This window comes from Lissotriton vulgaris, chromosome 9, assembly GCF_964263255.1.
Source record: "Lissotriton vulgaris chromosome 9, aLisVul1.2, whole genome shotgun sequence".
In the NCBI taxonomy this organism is placed as follows: domain Eukaryota; kingdom Metazoa; phylum Chordata; class Amphibia; order Caudata; family Salamandridae; genus Lissotriton; species Lissotriton vulgaris.
In genome coordinates, this window is record NC_141697.1 from 184,819,927 (window position 1) to 184,837,902 (window position 17,976).

Sequence of the window (17,976 nt, forward strand, 5' to 3'; positions counted from 1 at the left end):
TTAACTGAAGCCTCCGCTCCACAAAATGGACGCTGCCACCACAGACACAAGTCTGACCTCCTGCTGCTGGGAGTCCTTCCAGCGAGGAGAGCTTGGACAAAGGGTTTCCTGTTAAGGGCGGTGTTCGCACCGTCCCAGACAGGGTTTGTGTATTCTGGGTAGGTAGGGCTTTGCAAGAAGGTGACTGCGGAGTGGCACCCCGGTGCCCACTACGCATCTGCCGGCTAGAACCAGTTCCAGGGGCGCGCAGCCCTGACCTGGGGAAAGTCCAGCAGGGGGAGAGGGGTGTAACTACCCCCCTTCCTGGTCCCACCCTTAGGGCAGGACCTAGTCATGTACCCACCCCTTTCTTTAGAATAAAGGCCGGAGCGGGGACCCTTCCAAATTAGATCATCTTTGAATCAAGAATACTTTCTACGAAAGGACTTCGAGACTCTTCTCAAGATTTCTCCCTTGTGGCTAAGGAGTAGTCACCCTGCATCCGCAGGCACCATCTAAGAACTCTGCGGTTTGCTGCAAGTCCTTCCTCAAGGATCCGACGGCCCAGCTCGACGAGAACCGGCTTCCCTGGAACCTCGGACCTCTACCCACGTCGTCAGCTCAGCTGAGATCTGTGGGTGCGACGAGACCTCGAGGGACCGGCCATCATCAAAACCTGCACGCTTTCTTAATCAGCACGACCGTCGAAGCCATTCTCTGGTGAGTGCTCTGGGGTCCGAGAAGCCCCGACCCTGAGTAGCTCCAGCACCGAAGTGCAGTCTCCCAGCATCTCCACGATCTGCGTGGGGCCCTTCTGCTCGCTGCTCAGCACGTTGTCTGGTCACTAGCCGCTGGCTTGTGCCCTTCTTTGACGACATCCGACAACCAACGCCGCTGGTCTGGTTGCTCCAGATCGGCCCTTGCTCCCTTTTTCGAGAGGAGCACCCCGGACCCTCTTGGTCCACTCAAGACGCCATTTTAGGCCCACCACGTGGCCCTGAAATCTGCCAAGGCTTGTTGCCCCAATCCTGGGCCAAGCGACGCCGACAGCATCAACCTTCGTGGGACAGCTCGCACCTCCATCCTGGTCGCCCACAACGCCTCCTGGTCCGTGAGACTGCAGAGCCTAGCGTCGCCCACTCACCTAGTCGAGGTGACGGCCATCCGGTGCCTTCCTGGTACCCTCTGACTACTGGCTAGTAGTACGAACTTGGTCCCCTCTGCTTTCAGGTATCAACGATCACTGATCCAGGCTTGGATCTCTACGAACTATTCATCACTGGTCGCCGGCCAGCAACTCCTTTTCTTCCGGCTCCTGGCTCGTCAGCGAAGACCCCCAACGCCTGTAAGACTTGTGCAGCCGCAGCCCTCGTGGCTAGGTAACTTCGGCATTTCGGTGCCTGCATAGCCTCCTTACTCTAGGGTCCCGAGTCCCTCGCTTCCGACTTGCCTTAATCGGGTCCGCCCGAGACCACTAAACTTTCCGTGCCCTCGGGCACTTGTTTTAATTGTGCACTTGAAGTATTTTCTAAGAGCTTTTGTTCTGTGCTTAGTACCCTGTCCTCATAAAGAGTACAGGGCTGTTGTGATTCTAATAAATATACTGTTTATTTTCATAACACTTGTGTGGTGTCCTTTCACTTGGTGTTCAAGGGGTATGTGATGGTATTACAGCTGGCTTAACACGCCCTCTAGAGTTTAGACCGAAGACTGCTCGTATCCACGCTACTAGGATAGGTGGTCTAAGGTTGACTTACAACCAATCACCATAAGGGTCGTTTGGAACGATACATAGTGGTCGCTAGAATAGCGAACGCTGCATATCGGGCCAACTTCTCACAACAATCTCTCTTCAAAACCTTTTGTTTTTTGCATTTAGGTGGTTAATGCCTCCTGCAGGGTCACCACAAGCAGGGCTGACCTTCGAGGCTATAGAAAGGAGGAGGGGTGTGTGGCCTGCACCAGCTTGGCTCAGATTCCAATACATATATGAAAAACACTCTTCAAAACAATGCATTTCTTTACAATGTGACAGTTTCACAGCATTTCCGTTAAGTATATTAAATTAAGCCATTGCATTTAGTGGCAATTATTAGAAGTGACAGATTAGAATTATGAACTTAGAAACAGTCATGCCTTGAACACCACTGTCCTGACGACAAAGCAGTTAGTGAAACAATAAGAAAGTGTAAAGTCTTTTTGCACCCTTAAACGTGGCCTTGGGTGTTGCTAAAGATGAAGTAAAGTAACATGGTATTTTGCTTTTGTGAAGATCACGCCCCGAACTAATGTATTTCAAGATGCTCTGATGTGATGAAGGAAAAGGAGGCACTGAAGAGAGAAAAAAAACTGCCTACGGTAATACAATGTGGTCAAGGGGAAGCTGGGATTGATGAAAGTTTCCTGGTCTCAAGTTGTGCAATTCAACCACTACATAGTTATCTCCTACTCTATCCCATTTTAGCTCAAAGCTTAATGATTTGAGTTTAGTTCTTTAAGGCACTGAATTAGAGCACCGTGTTAAATATATCTGGGCTTTATAGGTTTCTTAAGGATTGGTAGGGGTAGTGTTTAGGAGAGAATATTTTTATGCAGTAGGCCAAATGAACACTAAATCACCCACAGTTGCTCAGTGCATTGAGGCTAGTTGCTCCACGTAGCTAAGTCTTTATCCATAGTCATCCATTCTTGAATTCTCTCATCGACCCACTCCTCACCATCCAACTATTCATTCATCAACCCATTCAGGCTGTCTCCAATACCCATCCATCCACTCACTGGACAAGATTCTATAGTGAAAATGTGTTGTAAAACGCACCATGTCTGCAATTTCTTCCTTCAAAAAAATATCTTGGATGGAGAGGGGGCGCGGGGGATGGGGGGGGGAATTTGCCCCAAACCTCGCTTGCAGTGGTCAAGCTCGACCACTACATGCAGGATGTGGGCCGGTCTGACAAAATTGGACAACGCTGCTTTTGGGTCCTAGTCTGGCATTGCCACTCCCTCCAGTGAGAAAACTTAAAATACAAGGGACTGCCTGATATTCTTGGGGTATGTCATTAGGGATATAGCTCTGTGCTGACTGTTCTAGTCCTGAACTTACAACCAGAATATCCAGAAACCAAAGGCACTGAGGGTAGGTGGGGTGTCCCTACGGGTCAGAACGTACAGGCAGAGATAATTTATTTTCTCTGTCTCAATGAATAATTGATTCAGAGATACAGTGAAAAACACTTAAAATGTCTATTTGAGAAGCTATTTGTAGCCTCCATATTGAGATGCAGAGAAGGTAGGTGTATGTACTTTGTTATGCCTTTAATACATCTTTTGTGGACGGTCTTTACTTGAGGTCGTGATAGAGCCCTTCGGTACGTTGGTTCTACTCTTGCCAGTTGGCTCTGTGCTGGCAGGAGCGGAGTCACGTACAAGGCAGGTTATCAATAAACTTCATCTTTGAGCACTTGGACTATGTTGGAGTTGTCACTACAAATTTCTACATCTCTCCTTAAAAAAGCGTAGCGAAATGCATTACGTAGGGTTCCAGATACTGTAAGGGCTGTTCTCTTCTTTTTAGTTATTGTATTCCTCCTGGGTATTTTGCATGGATAATCTAACCTCAACCTAGAAGTTAGGTTTCCTCCACTTTTAAAATGTGCTTTTGCTAAATAAAGCTTACCATGGGGAATTCCTGGGACCTCCAGCACCCAAGGATCAGTCCTAGAAACCCCTTGGTATGGATGAAATCGTACTAGGCCACTGGAAAGAGATAGGTTCAACCTCTGATATTGAGGATTTGTGCAAGAACATTAATTATTTGTAGCATGTCTCCATAAGCCTCATTAACCCCAGTACGGTTAGAGCCTGTTCAGTGGGGGTCTAAGGAAGGAGACACCCTCAGTGACACAGTTCAGACCAGGTCAGATATTAACAGCTCACCCAGCAGGAAAAGAAACCAAGTTTTGCAAACTGGGTTCTTGCTCTGATAGAGGTATCCAACTTCATCAATAGGTGTACAAAGTACTGGAACAGGAATGTGGACTTGAGATGGAAAAACCCAGAACAAACAATGAAGCTATGAGCTGCAACAGGCCAAAGACAGAGGGGACATTCACAATGGGCCAAGAGCAGTGATTAAAGATAGAGTACGACCATTCCAGGAGGAGACCTTCACAAGTTAAAAGTTATCCTGGGGACAGTGATACGAGCTAGGGGTTGTGTTCAGGAGCCATGAGAGAGTTTGGTATTGACCGTGCGGGTAAAGGGTCTGTGTGACTGGTGGAGAGGTAATGGGTAGGATGACAGGAGCTAGGCCACCAGACCTATATATTGACACAGCTCAAGTCACTTTCCTGGAGCTTGATCACCAATGCCATAAACTTGCACGCCAGTCTACAGCATAAAACCAGTGATCTTAAAGAGTAGTAAGTAACGCAGAGTAAAATGTTAAAAGAAAGTGCAAAGTCTTTATGCAGATTCATATCTAATGAACCACTGTAGGCACGTGAACAATCAATGTTCCATGTGTCATGAGTGCCACAAACAATGGCCGAGGAAAGGCTGGCGCCTCTCTCGTGTATTATATTTGAGGGCATTAGCTCGGCAAGATAGCTAAAGCGATCTCATAGTTCTTATTTTATGACTTTAGTAAGAACTGATGATTGTCATTACATAAATGGTTTGAGAGGTTACAGTTATTTAACGTTTTTTAACTGGAAAGTGCCAAAATAATGAATTTATTTTTAAATATTTGAATTCTGTATTGCTGCTTGACACGTGATGGGAACAAAAACTGGAAACAGAAGGCTGGTTAACCTTTCTTCAGTTTTCGTGACATGTACCTACTAGTTTCAGATGGATAAAAAGGATTCTAAGGTTTCACATATTTACTCCATCCCATCAGTCAGAAACCCGAAATGTAATATACTGATGAAAATCCAGATATGCGCTAGTGAGAAACAAGAATCATTCTTAAGTTAATTGGGATGCATTAACTTAGTGAGAGGCCATCTCAAGCCAGGCCTAAAAACTCTACCATTGATTGCTTGAAGCGTCTAAAAGCTCAAAGAATCAGATGCATGCCTTATAGCCTACACCTAGGTAAACAATTGGTTCATAACCATAGGCTGCTAAGAGTTGGAGTGAGCCAGGCTCCGCCGCCCCCCCCCCCCACCCCTTTCTCAATCTGGCTGCAAGGTTGATATATCAATTTTATAAACAGTTACCTGGCACAAACTTGGACAGGGCCGGAACACTCTGGAGAAGGCTTCTCCAACAAGTAGGTTGTGAGCTACTGGTAGCTCTCAGGCTACCTGTAAGTAGCTCTCCTGTGTGCAGCTATGCCTGCTAAAATAGAAACTTTTGCTTTGTTAAATCTGTTTTTGTACAACAATTGAGTGTGTGTATTCGAGAACAATGCATGTATTTTCAGAACTTGTAAGCTGATGTTTGGAGAAAAATGGCTGAATTTCTAAAATGTATTTAAAGCTGATATATAAGTGATAGATAATGTTGTAGAGGATGGGATTATTTGCTCAGTAATAGAAGCACTACAGCAATGGTTGTTATCCATTACCCATATAAACATGTTCCAAATTGGAAAAAACGTTTTTACATTACTGCTTGCAACTCTGGCTGGTACACTACATTGATCACTGCTGGTAATCTTGTGTACGGTGGCCACTAAAGTAAACCCGTCTAATGTGGTCTCTCCTACAATATTAATAATAGTAGCTCGGCATGATTTTCATTGAACAAAAATAGCTCTCATCACAGAAAAGGTTGGAGACTCCTGCGTTTAGTCTGCTCTTTTTATGCACAGGCTTAGCAACTGTGATACAGACCTATACAACTATACACTTGCCTGTCGTGTAATCTTAAAACCTGCGTTTCGGTGTAAGATGTCTAAAACATGGGGATAATTAAAGGTGTGACAGAAAAACAATTAGGCTGCACAAGCAACTGGACAGACTACCTAAAACTAATGTATATTACATTTATATCTTTATCAAATAAATATCGTTGAAGATACGGAATGCATGACAATGGAACTTGGTGAGCTTTAAAAAACTGAAAACGTTACTTCTGAAAATCTTGGCCAGCATTTTTAAAAAGCAGCAAACATTTACAACAAAAAATTATAATTATGGCAACTGAACAGGGTGGCGATGGCTCATAATTTCCTTCTTGTGTAGTCCAGTATGTAAATTATGATACATGCATTTAACAGATTTAACCTTATGTATGCAAGCAAAAATGATCTCTGCTTCAATTTCAATGAAACGAATCTAAAAGCAGTCCATCTTCGGAAAATCTGATACTCACCTCTTCATAGTAAATGCAGTCTGCAATGAGTATGTAGTCAGGTGGGGGACAAGAGTCCGACACATCCTCACCCCTAGAAATAAAAAAAGTTAGAGTATGTAAAAAAAAAAAAAAAAACAAGATCACACATTCACGTAACTGCAATTCTAAACATGATTAAGATAATATAAAAGCTATATATCGGTTTGGTTTAATGACAGTCTCAAAAACACGGCCTTTCTGGCATGTGTCTAAAGTGGAGTAATACAAACATGTACCCAACCATAAAGTGCTGGTTTGTTTTTTAAAACAAACGGTGCTACTTATGAATGTCCCTGGTGTCAAGCTAACAAAATTCAGCGCACACACTACGATCACTTACCTGTAAGAAAAGTGACAATGCTGTTTGGCACACCCAACCATCCACATCCCAAGCTAAACCAGTTCGCAGTTTGCTCCAAACAGTTTACATGTGGTTTAAGGTAAGGAGCAAATGGACAGTTGGCAGCGCATTAAGATGTTTGCTGAAAGTATTTTTTTGCATGGAGAGAAATAATATGCCAGATAAATTTGCGGCATGGTAATGCCAGGGTCACGACTGCATATGGCTGGGTCTAAACTGAGGTGGCGAATAAAAGAACGATGGATTTAACCCACATCTCTCACTAGGGGTGAATGTTTGAAAACTTTCAGAACTCAGTCCACCACTTTTTAGTGTTGATAGGTACCTAAAGGCCGCATTTAGTGCGGTCCAATATTAAGGGACATAAAACAAATTTAGTAGCGGATTGCTGAAGTGTAATTCATGGCTGCTAAGACAATGGTTTTCTTTTTTAAAAAAAGAGCAAATTAATTCTGCAATGTTATATTTATTTATATATCATTTAGATGAGGTTACTAACCAAGAGTGGCTTTGATAAACTTAATGTAAAGCTCCTGCTCCACAAACAACTCATGTGACACTTTCTGTATATTTATGTGAGCCCAGAAACAGATTAAAATGCGTGGAAGGAGGCACCAACCTCCCCCCGCCCGCCAATGAAAACTTCACCCAACCACCCTGTTAATGCCAAACTCCAGTTCCAAACACGGGAATCTGCCAAGGACCAGGGCTGGGTCAGGTAGAGAGACTGAGTGTTGGCAACACAGTGAGACTTTCAAATAAGAGTTTCAGTTCTCCCGAATAGAAACAATTTGCCTTACTCTTACGTCAGACAACCCTCTATTTTATTCTCTTGCCAATAGATTATCAAGCAGAAAATACAGACAACACACAGAGTGCATGGAACCAAACACCTACCACAGCACGGCCATCCCAAATTGAGTCACTATCAATCTGAGGAGAGTAGTTACATAATGTATGTGTGGTGCTCATGCAAACGCCAGACAAATCTTGCGGATAGGTTCTGGAAACACATATAATGGTCTTTTCCCCATTTGGTACTCAGCATGAGCATCATCAAAATGGGAGCCCATAGTATGTCAAAGCAATAGACAATATCGATATAAAACCCATCCTTCCTGGCAAGGCCTGAGAGACTTTCCTCAGAGATTCAATTCCACCAGAGGTATAAAACTACCCAATGTTAATGTTACTGCTGTAATAAAACAATCAGAGGACTTGCTCACATTTTGATGGAGCAACCCTGTCGGGATTGGGCACATCATGCATAAAAAAGAAGACAGATCTCTTAATACATATTTAAATCCTAAATTATCTTGAACATGAAATATGGACTGGTACGACATAACCATAATGTCTGAAGAACAGAGCATAATACGAGTGTTGTGTCCCTACTCTTTATTTATTAATGTATTGTATAAACTGTACACTTTTATGATGAATTTTCCATCGAATAAAGTAAATACAACAATAAAGTATACTTTAAAGCACCAATTGGAACAATGAGCACAAAACGTTAACATTGATGTAAAGGCATCACAGGAAGGTATGGATTTAAAAGAAGGCTTCACCAAAATACCCAAAACAATGTTCAGATCTTGTAAAGAATGTTGTTATAACACATATCTGGGAGGTATATACAAAACTCCATCAGGTACAGATAGCATTAAAATAATTGTTATAGTATATCCGTATCCAGAAACAATGTAATCTTAAAGTCTCCCGCAACAAGCAAGATTTAGATGACACTGCACTGTAACAAAAAAGATATTGTAGAAGACCTACTTGGCTGCCTTTAAAAGCTCCAAGAAAACACGCTCACATTTCCGAATGTTCGTTTAAGAAGTAGCCATTCTAGCTAAGATGCAAATGAAAGGAATGAAGAAACTCGTTCTGCTTATCAGAAAGGAGAGTAGGCTCCGAAGCAAAGAGGAGGATTTGGCAGGCCTGGATTGGTCTAATCGGAAGTGAATAACCGCAGATAAAAACTTGTGGGATGATCTTGGGAATCATTTTTAGAGGAGAGAGTTTATTTATAAAGTGTCTGCATTAAATGCCCTCTTAAGAGCTCCAACACATGCCAATCTAGGGCACAAGTAGCTGGCATTTGGAGCTGTGACTACTGCCAATGAACTAGACGATGGGGAGATTTCACATTATGAACGTCCGTAAGGTGATAACTTTTGTTTCTGTGCAGCAGCAAACAGCCTGCAAGGCGTGTATCCACGTTTGTCACACCCAACAATCTATATCTATACTACTATTATAAAGAGAGAACTGTGTCCTTTGAGCCAGGTAAACTCGAAAAGTACACCACCAATCCAAACACCCAATACATCTGAAAACGTCAGGGCAAGCACTTGGACATAGGCTATATAAGAAAAAAATATATATGTTAGAAGGGAAAAGTCATTTTTAAGGAAAAGTAGTCCCTTCGAAGTAGCGCCAGCTAACTACGTGCGTGCTGACATCACGGGTCGGTGGCCTGGGGCGCGGAAGCCGGAAGCAACTCCCTGCGAGGGCCGGAGCACAGAAGTGACACCCTGCGAGGAGCGGACAGGAGCGCCGAAGCAACACCCTGCAAGGTTCGGAGCGCGGAAGACACACCCTGCGGGGAGCGCCCAGGAGAAAGAAAGCGACACCCTGTGAGGTCCGGAACGCGTAGGAGCGGTCAGGAGCGCGAGGAGGACCGTCGACATCAACATGACCAGGGGAGCGCGGAGTAAAAGCGGACAGAAGCGTGGGCAGAAGCGGCCAGGAGCAAGAAAACGGGAGCAAGGAAACACCCTGCGCACGTGATGCTGGTGAGTACACTGTGCTGTGAGTACGCTCTGCTGTGACTACGCTATGCTGCTCCCGCTGCTGGCCGCTCTGCTGAGCGTATCCTGCTGCGGTGCTGCCCCCAGGCCCATTCTGCCCGGGACAACGTCGGGACGGGCTGCTAGTATAGACAATAATTAAGATAATGTGATATAGGCACAGTGGCACATCTGTAAGGATAAGCAGCAGCCAGGATTTGAGTGACAAATAGTGCACCTCAGGGCCACTCCCCTTGCTGCAGCAGAATAAAGATCAAGGATAGAACTATAGTTTAAAGTCCAACATTTGAAAAAATAGCGCATCTTTAGCAGAGTCAAGAGGTTTTGGAGTACCCACTTGCTACCCAAGCAAACTGAAAAAAATCGGTTATTGATATCCACTTGACTGAATTAAAAAGACACGTGACACTTTCCCTAGATGCACAAAGGAAAAATTGGGTAAATCATTTTAAACTCTTATGACCCTTGCACTGAGGTTTCACCTTTAACGAAAACAGATATTTGAACATTGCATGTTTAATTGCCATATGAACTGTTTGCCTTATCAGACTATATTGTGGCCTATGGGCACAAAGCCAACAATTTAATTATTGTTGGGAACAGTGGAGGATCAGAAGGAACAAAAGAACCACTGAATTGAATTAGGCATTTGTATAGCGCATAGCTACCCAGAGGCACTGGCGTGGTAGAGACTATGTTGGATTAATGTTATTTGGTCAGCTTGGTAACAGATTACCGTCCTTACTGTTCCCCTTCAATTTTCTTCTTGGTTTGTGTTCTTATAACTCTACAAGACTAAAGGAATTTGAAAGATTTGATCTCTGGAATTTGTATCTCTGCTTTAAGCTTGTCAACAATAGGAATAACTGTATTAAAGCTATAGTGTTACCTTTACACGGCTTAGCAATATCAGAGTCCACATTTACAACAAGCATTTACAATGCAATGGTCACGGCATTCGTAAAGTTAGAGCTATTGGCATTGCTCATGACATTATTTTTATTTATGTTTTTGTTTTTAAAACATAAATAAATGGCATTGTCATTTACCATGCCAATAGCTTAATCTCTCACAAATGTGAGACCTATTGCATTTGCACCCACACACAGAGCCACACACACAAAGCCACCCACACACACACACAGAGCCACCCACACACACACACAGAGCCACCCACACACACACACACAGAGCCACCCACACACACACACAGAGCCACCCACACACACAGAGCCGCCCTCACAAAGTCATTCACGTAGAACCACCCACAAACACACACACACACAGAGCCACCCTTACACAGACCCACCTACACACACAGAGCCATCCTCACACAGACCCACCTACAAAAATATCTACCCACACAAAGCCCAACACACACAGAGCCCAACACACACACACAGACAGAGCCACACACACAGAGCCACACACACAGACAGAGCCACACACACAGACAGAGCCACACACACAGACAGAGCCACACACAGACAGAGCCACACACAGACAGAGCCCCACACAGACAGAGCCCCACACAGAGAGAGACACAGAGCCCCACAGGCACAGACTGCAGCAGTGAAGGAATGGTGCAGTGTGGCTGATGAGAGAGTGCAGCAGTGAAGGGACGGGCCAGTGGGGCTGAGGATGGAGTGCAGCAGTGAAAGAACGGGACAGGGAAAGGCTGAGGAGAGAGTGAAACAGTGAAGGGACTGTGCAGGGAGGGGCTGAGGATAGAGTGCCGAAGTGAAGGGACGGGCCAGTGGGGCTGAGGAGTGAGTGCAGCAGTGAAGGGACGGGACAGGGAGAGGCTGAGGAGAGAGTGAAACAGTGAAGGGATGGTGCAGTGAGAGACTGAGGAGAGGGGGCAGTGAGAGGCTGAGGAGCGAGTGCAGCAGTGAAGGGACGGTGCAGCATTTGCAATGCAACAGGTCTCGCATTTAGGCGAGTTTGAGCTATTGACATTGCAACTAACAATGCCTTTTATTTTTGTTTTCGTTTTTAAACCATAAATTAAAGGCATTGTCATTTACAATGCCAAAAGCCTAAACTTTCATAAATGAGAGACCTATTGCACTGGAAATGCTCCAGGGCTCATAGGCATGTTCTGAGTGGAGGACGAAAGGAACAGTTTTAAAGAAAATTAGCAGAGGTTTGAAAGACGCATTATGTTTGCCGCCTCCAATGAGGTTATCTATATCAGGAGGAGGAGTAATGAAGCGTGCAAAAATCAGATCAGAAATATTTACTTAGCACTTTGACGTACTTTCCTACATTTTCATGAGCAAAAAATGAACTTAAACTGAAAACATGTAATGGACGCAATACTGTGCACCGACCATTGTCTGCATTAGTGCAGAACTGTGTCAAGGGGCATGGCAAATTGTGGTGTAGCAAGCGCAGTGGCACCAAGTTCCAGTATAATATGGGGCCCATTGCACCACAATTATTGGTGATTTTACTAGCCAACACGTTTAATCGAGTGGTCCACTTTGCATGCTTCACTAGGGTCTAAGGAATCCTTGGTACGCCACTGGCCCTGGCAACAATACCTCAACCACAGTTATACTAACGGAGCACTGCAATGGCTGCCAACTACCCTAAACTGCATGCGGCTAGTAATGGTAGTCTCAAGCCAAACAACGAACATTGAAAATAGCACCACATCATCAGCCCTCATTAAATGTAACGAAGTATGCGGCCCTGGCTATGAACAGCAATTGAGATGTAGATACAGAAACAAAGACATTCTCTCTTGCTGTGTTCTTCCCTCAGAGCTGCTGCTTTCCGAGCATGTGATGGTTCCCACAAAGGACCCGTAATTAAACACGACAGACGAGGACCTCAGCTTCTGCCAAACAGTTCAGAAGCAGAACACTGACTGATAGAAAAGGCTGAGATTCACGTGTGTCACCAAAACGCCACTTTGTTTGCTAGTTTGTGTATGGAGAGGAAAACGTTTAAAACGTGCGCCTCTACGACACAAAAGTAAAGAAAAAGCACGCCTTTTGTTTCCTCTTTCAAAGATTCCTTTTATGCCTGCATTTTAGTTATTAAGAGACTTCGGGTGGGCTTCCTGCCACAGGGGTGATGCAAGAGAATACTTGCCTGTCCGTGTACGTGTGTGTGTTGGAGAGGTGCGAGGGCTTGCACTCCAAGCAAAGGCGCCGCTTCACAGACTCATTATCACGCGAAAGCCTGATATAATCTAAGGCTAAACAGCTGCAATAACCGAAACCACAGAGAAAGGAATGAATATTGCTAGCAGACTGCCACACTGGGAGTCAAGCAACGGTAAAGCCTACTCACACTCCGTCTCCCTTACCAAAGCAAACTCGCGCTGAATATGCGTCAGTGGGGTTAGTCGCAAGGAAAACTAGTTTCAGCCCCCCTCGTAACCCGGAGGGGTTTTCCCCGGCTGCTAGGGTTCTCCTGAGTAAGCATTTTTTCTCGAGATCAGGAGGGCGGCCCGTGTTTAATTTCACCAAGAGCTCTTTTCGTGAGGGCACCGCCTTGCACTAGTGCACTCTGGTGCACTGACCGCCCTCACCACCGCGAGCATCGGCTGACAGAGCAGCATTGATAGAGCTCAGAGACGGACCGAACCTTTCCAAGGATGAGGATATCATATTTCTACATGTTCCAGGCGAGGAGCTCACAGAAGCTATGTTCCCCCATTTAGAAGGGATTTCAGCCATGCTCGCTCGCTCGCCGCATTAACGCTAGTTAAGGGAAGAGTTACAAGCTCTGTATCCTAGATTAACAACTGGTCTAAGACACGCTCTTCCGAGCTGGATGGGTAGAACAAGGAAACAAGACGATCCTCACCTGCAGACGATAAAAAAAATGGCGGCCGCAAGCGTCTGAATTTTTCAGAATTGGGGGCGTGTTTTGCTGTCCAGAGTGACGGACGACGTCACGAGCTAAAGAACAGCAAAATTTACGCCCCCAAATCCGAAAAAGACGGGGCTAAATTGGAGTGACGCATCTCTCCTCCAATGGCTGGCCTCCGTTTAGGAAGCCAGCCAATGGAGGAGAGACTAAAGAAGAGGCGGGATAAAGCAGCCACTCTAAACAACAATAATTCTCCGGACCTCCGGTCTTGGCCTACGGCCAAGCCCTATGGTCCCTCGACCTAAAAAGGGGTTTGGGGCGGGGGGCGGGGGGAAGATCTCCTGGTAAGTATCCCCTGCTTCAGTCTATATCTGAGGTAGCATCCCAAAACTCCATTCATTTGGCCAGAGATAATTCCAACGGTAGAAGGCAAATTGACAGAGTGTAAGTCAAAAAGAGCAGAATCACAGATGCTGAAGTCTTAAGACAGATTTTTGTGCAACAAAAAGGATACACTCGTGAAAATTGTTTTAAATGTGACTGAGATATGAGTTGGGCCAAAGCCCTTCCCACTGGGCACAAACCAAGATAGACCAGATAGACGAGCTGGGCATAGGAGGAACAGCTTATTAGATAAGGGAAAATACAAGGTCCATGCTCTAGGTCATCCACTTTATCAACTACTAAGGCATCATTTCTTGTCCCACAAAAAAAAACATTTCATCACATACAAGATAACCAATAACCGTACATGTGCACAATATGAGGCAACAATGCTCTAAACAACCTGACAATGAAAAAGAGTAAGAGATCATGGTAAAATAAACATTCTACAGACTGATCATAAACACGTGCTGCACAGTTTTAACTTGAAACATAAATCAACGCATGCCTTCGGAAAAAAATTAGGGGAGAGTAAAGCAAACGCACAAGATAAATAGAAAGCAGACAGATTTTGAAGTAAAAAACGCATTACATTTCGTCACGAGAAACGAACGTGAAGTGCAATTTCGGTTTAGTATATAACCATTATGCTAAAACTTTACAATTACGCAGGATATGCGGCACATACAGACTTAGTTACATATAATAGTAGAATTTCAAAAAAGCTAATTTCTGAAAAATTAAGACAATGCTTTCAACACAGCACACTTTAAAATAAAATTAAAAAGACATACCAACCATTTCAGCACCTTGGCTTGAATAGACCCAGAGATAAGGTGTTTATTATTTTCTATATTAACATGGAGCAGATCCTGCAAGTCTTCTAAATCTGTTATAGTAACATATGCCCTGAAATACAGTAAAAATGTTATTACACCAAATAAATGCAAGTGTGAAAATATAATTATTATTATGCTATATACCTCGCAAGTGTGTGAAGAGAAATTACTACATGTAGGTCATTCATAAAAAGAAGCTTGAGAAAACATATTACACTAATTTGCATGTATAGCATGCATTCAGCGGGAAATCAATGTGCTTGTTTTAATTCAAAGCTTTATATTGTATTGTGTTTACTGACCGCTTTGTTAGGCCATGGTAGGCCAAGGTGCCATTATGTCTGATGAAGTAAATTGCACACTTTAGCAAGTGTAACCTTGTTTTCAAAGCTGGCAAGGGAAGCAGTGTTTTATGAGAGCAAGGCCAGTATTTGCGGATAGGAATACTATCTTCCTTACAAGGCTGTTCAAGTGGTTCCTCAGAGAAAAGTTCAGGACACCGGCATGTTTCTGGTGAAACTAATTTATTGTCATCACAGCACCTTTTTTTGACAACTTGCAGCAGGCGAAATGTATATATCAGACCACAATTTGCATGTTTTAGTGCATTACTCCAAGTGACCATTTTTTTTGCGTGAGCCCTAGTTTGTTGAAAGGACAATAATAGTCTTTGATATTTTGCTTTGCTGCCTGCTAGTTTGCATCAAACACTGTTTGGACTTGGGCTTCTCTGCCTATTGTTTATGTTGTTTTTTTTTACACAACTTTAAAGAAATCTAAAAATCTAAAAGGTAAGTCACTTGCTGAAAGAACCTGGCACAGTCCGATTAAAAACATGTGGGCAGACGTTAAGTCTGGACCCCTGGCGGGACCATGTTAGACACCACTTCCCATTTTAGGAGACATCAGTACCTGTAACCCGCTCTTGAAGCAGATTGCGGACACCCAATGCCAATATTTTGGTTTTACGTAAGGGTTCACAGGTGTCCAGAAGAGCCCCCTCCCCCTCCCCCTCCTCCTGCAGCTAACGCGTAATGTTGGAGCAGTCGACATTAAGTGTTAAGAAAGGTCAGTGCGTTAAATTGGAAGGAGCTGTTTGGTTCTGAGTGCCTAAACTTATTTAATTTGAAAGGAAGAATGACATTTGAAAGGGAGAATAACTGCACTGCTGCAGTACATTTAACGTAAGAGTACCGGTACTATACTACAACGAACAGGTACTCTATAAAATTGTGTGTACTGCATTGCACTTCTAAATTTCCTTTTAAAGCACCAAGGATTGCCCAAAACGGTCAAAAATCGGTATAAAGCAAAACTTCAGCGACGGGAAGTACAGTTCTGTGTATACCCCAGTGTGGCCGCCACGAGTCCCACGGCTCCAGTGCCTGCGCCCAGTTCCAGCACCGAGCAGCCCTGCAAAACATGCCGGGAGCATGGGTCGTAGAAATCCTCAGTCTGCAAGAACTTGGCCAGAACAAGCGCTGCATCCCACACCACACAGCCGACGTCGCCCAGGCCGCGCTGCTCCAGGCGCAGCACCGAGCCGTTCTTCAACTCAAGCTCTCGTAAGAAGCCCTCCTGGCGCGCGCTCGCTGCCATGGAACGAGGCGGACGGCGTTCGGTCTAAAGTAATCCCATCACTTTACCCATGTCAGACTGTACTCGAGTGCGCATGCTTACAGACGCCGGTCTTGCCGCTGCCATGTTGGATGTGGGTAAACACGGCACCGTATTAAAAATCTAGAATGCTAACTCTGTGACAACAAAAGTGAGCGCTCCGGTCATTTCAGACTATATTTACCTTAATGGAAGCGGTGGCAATGAGGCAATCACAGCATCTCTTATGGAGCAATAATAGGAAACGGGTTCTTTATTTTAAAGTACAGTGATTTGTTAAAGCATATTTGAAACGTGATTTAAAAAATATAAGAGGTTGTATTTTCAGGTGTGGCGATGTTAGGCTGCCGAGGAATAATCTATAACGTTTGCCTGCTCGATCCCGAGAAGACAGGTACACTGGATATATTCCTTGCTCCGCCGTTAAGGCAATCTGGAGTTTTTTTTTCTCCAACAAAAACGTTAATATTTGATGTGATTCTTTCTAAAGTGTGTTTCTGTGCGGTTGGTACATATTTTGATCAATTTCATCCTATTTTCTCTCTGCCTTTCCCAAGCTGAATACTGTTTCCTAACAAAGGGGCTCCACTTGGTAAACGCGTATTTGGGTAAAAATAGGGCCTTGCTTTAATCTGCCCACTCTGTGACTCCTAGCTAGGGCTTCCGTTGGAGACAGGTTACTGACAACTAAGGCTTTCTTTCTTAGGTAAACAGAACCTTTGTGACATCCAGCGGAAGCGTCCCCACACAGAATGACTAATTAAAGATAGTGCATGTTTGGCTGGTTACGGTCTATGAACTCATGACCTCCAGGTAAATACCTAACCACCACTACTAATACCAGTAACTGCTATTCGGCTCTAGGGGATTCGCAAAGCTCATATATAACCTCAGGGGGAGGGTTGCTACTACTGGGCGGTAGAGGGCTATCACCCCTGGACACAACCCACCTTCTAGGGTATAAGTGATCATTTACTCGTGGCTCCAGCCCACCTATGGGCTCTAAATGCCTATCCACGCCGCGCCAGGAGGCGCATAAAGGGCGTCATCGCTGCAGGGAGCACCGAAACGCTACTCTGTGAGACCAGTTCACCGCTGCTGACCGCCAAAGGAGAAGGCTTAATCTTTACATCAGATCCACCGGCTGTAGAGACCCCCCACCGCCTACCTCCCGCCGTCCTGCTGTGTTTTACAATCTGCCAGCGGGACCGCCGAGTGGAGCGAGGCGAGGGGCTGCCTACAACTCCCGGCAGCCCTCGAGGTCTCCAGCCACACCCCCTCCACGCCGCGCCAGGAGGCGCATAAAGGGCATCATCGTTCCCTCTCGCGGGACGCTGGACGAAGCCTGGGCCAAGGGTAGGCCCGTCACAGACCGGAGGAGACCGGGCCGGGCGCACCCCCCAACATCCAAGCCAAGGTAAAATTCCGTGTAAAAGTCTGCTACGAAGTTATAGAGTGTTCAACCTCCATTTATGATATATTATCAATCCAAGATTTATACACCTTACTCTACACGGTCAAATAATATACAATGACAACAAGAGGCTCCAGAAGTAAAACCATTAAAAAAAAACATGACGACCACTGTCGGCCCCATTGAACAATTTCTCCAGAAAGTGAATGAAACTATAGATCAAACAGTATTGATGATCGATCGTCGTGTCTCATACGAGCTAGACCAAGCACGACGTTCATCTATGGGTATGCTGGCACAGGCCCAAACCCCAAACGCTGTACTTCAAAACAAGTCGACTTCGGAAACAAATGTTGAAATACACGCACTACCAAACACAGTCGACCTATCAGT

General features: G+C 44.7%; 1 protein-coding gene across 3 annotated transcripts in view; it reads right to left on the bottom strand.

The window, feature by feature from the left end:
- VCPKMT (valosin containing protein lysine methyltransferase) overlaps positions 1–16,216 on the bottom strand; it is a 75,289-nt gene extending 59,073 nt beyond the window's left edge. Inside the window, exons 1-3 of one of the 3 annotated variants that reach the window (XM_086936600.1) lie at positions 15,901–16,216; positions 14,512–14,622; positions 6,301–6,373 (exon numbers count right to left, since the gene is read on the bottom strand). In XM_086936600.1, the coding sequence (XP_086792726.1) occupies positions 6,301–6,373; positions 14,512–14,622; positions 15,901–16,151 (435 nt within the window). In that variant the 5' untranslated portion in view covers positions 16,152–16,216. The remainder of the gene's footprint in view (positions 1–6,300; positions 6,374–14,511; positions 14,623–15,900) is intronic. The other 2 variants (XM_086936599.1, XM_086936601.1) reach the window with 2 other exon arrangements.
- Between the last annotated feature and the right edge of the window lie 1,760 nt (positions 16,217–17,976).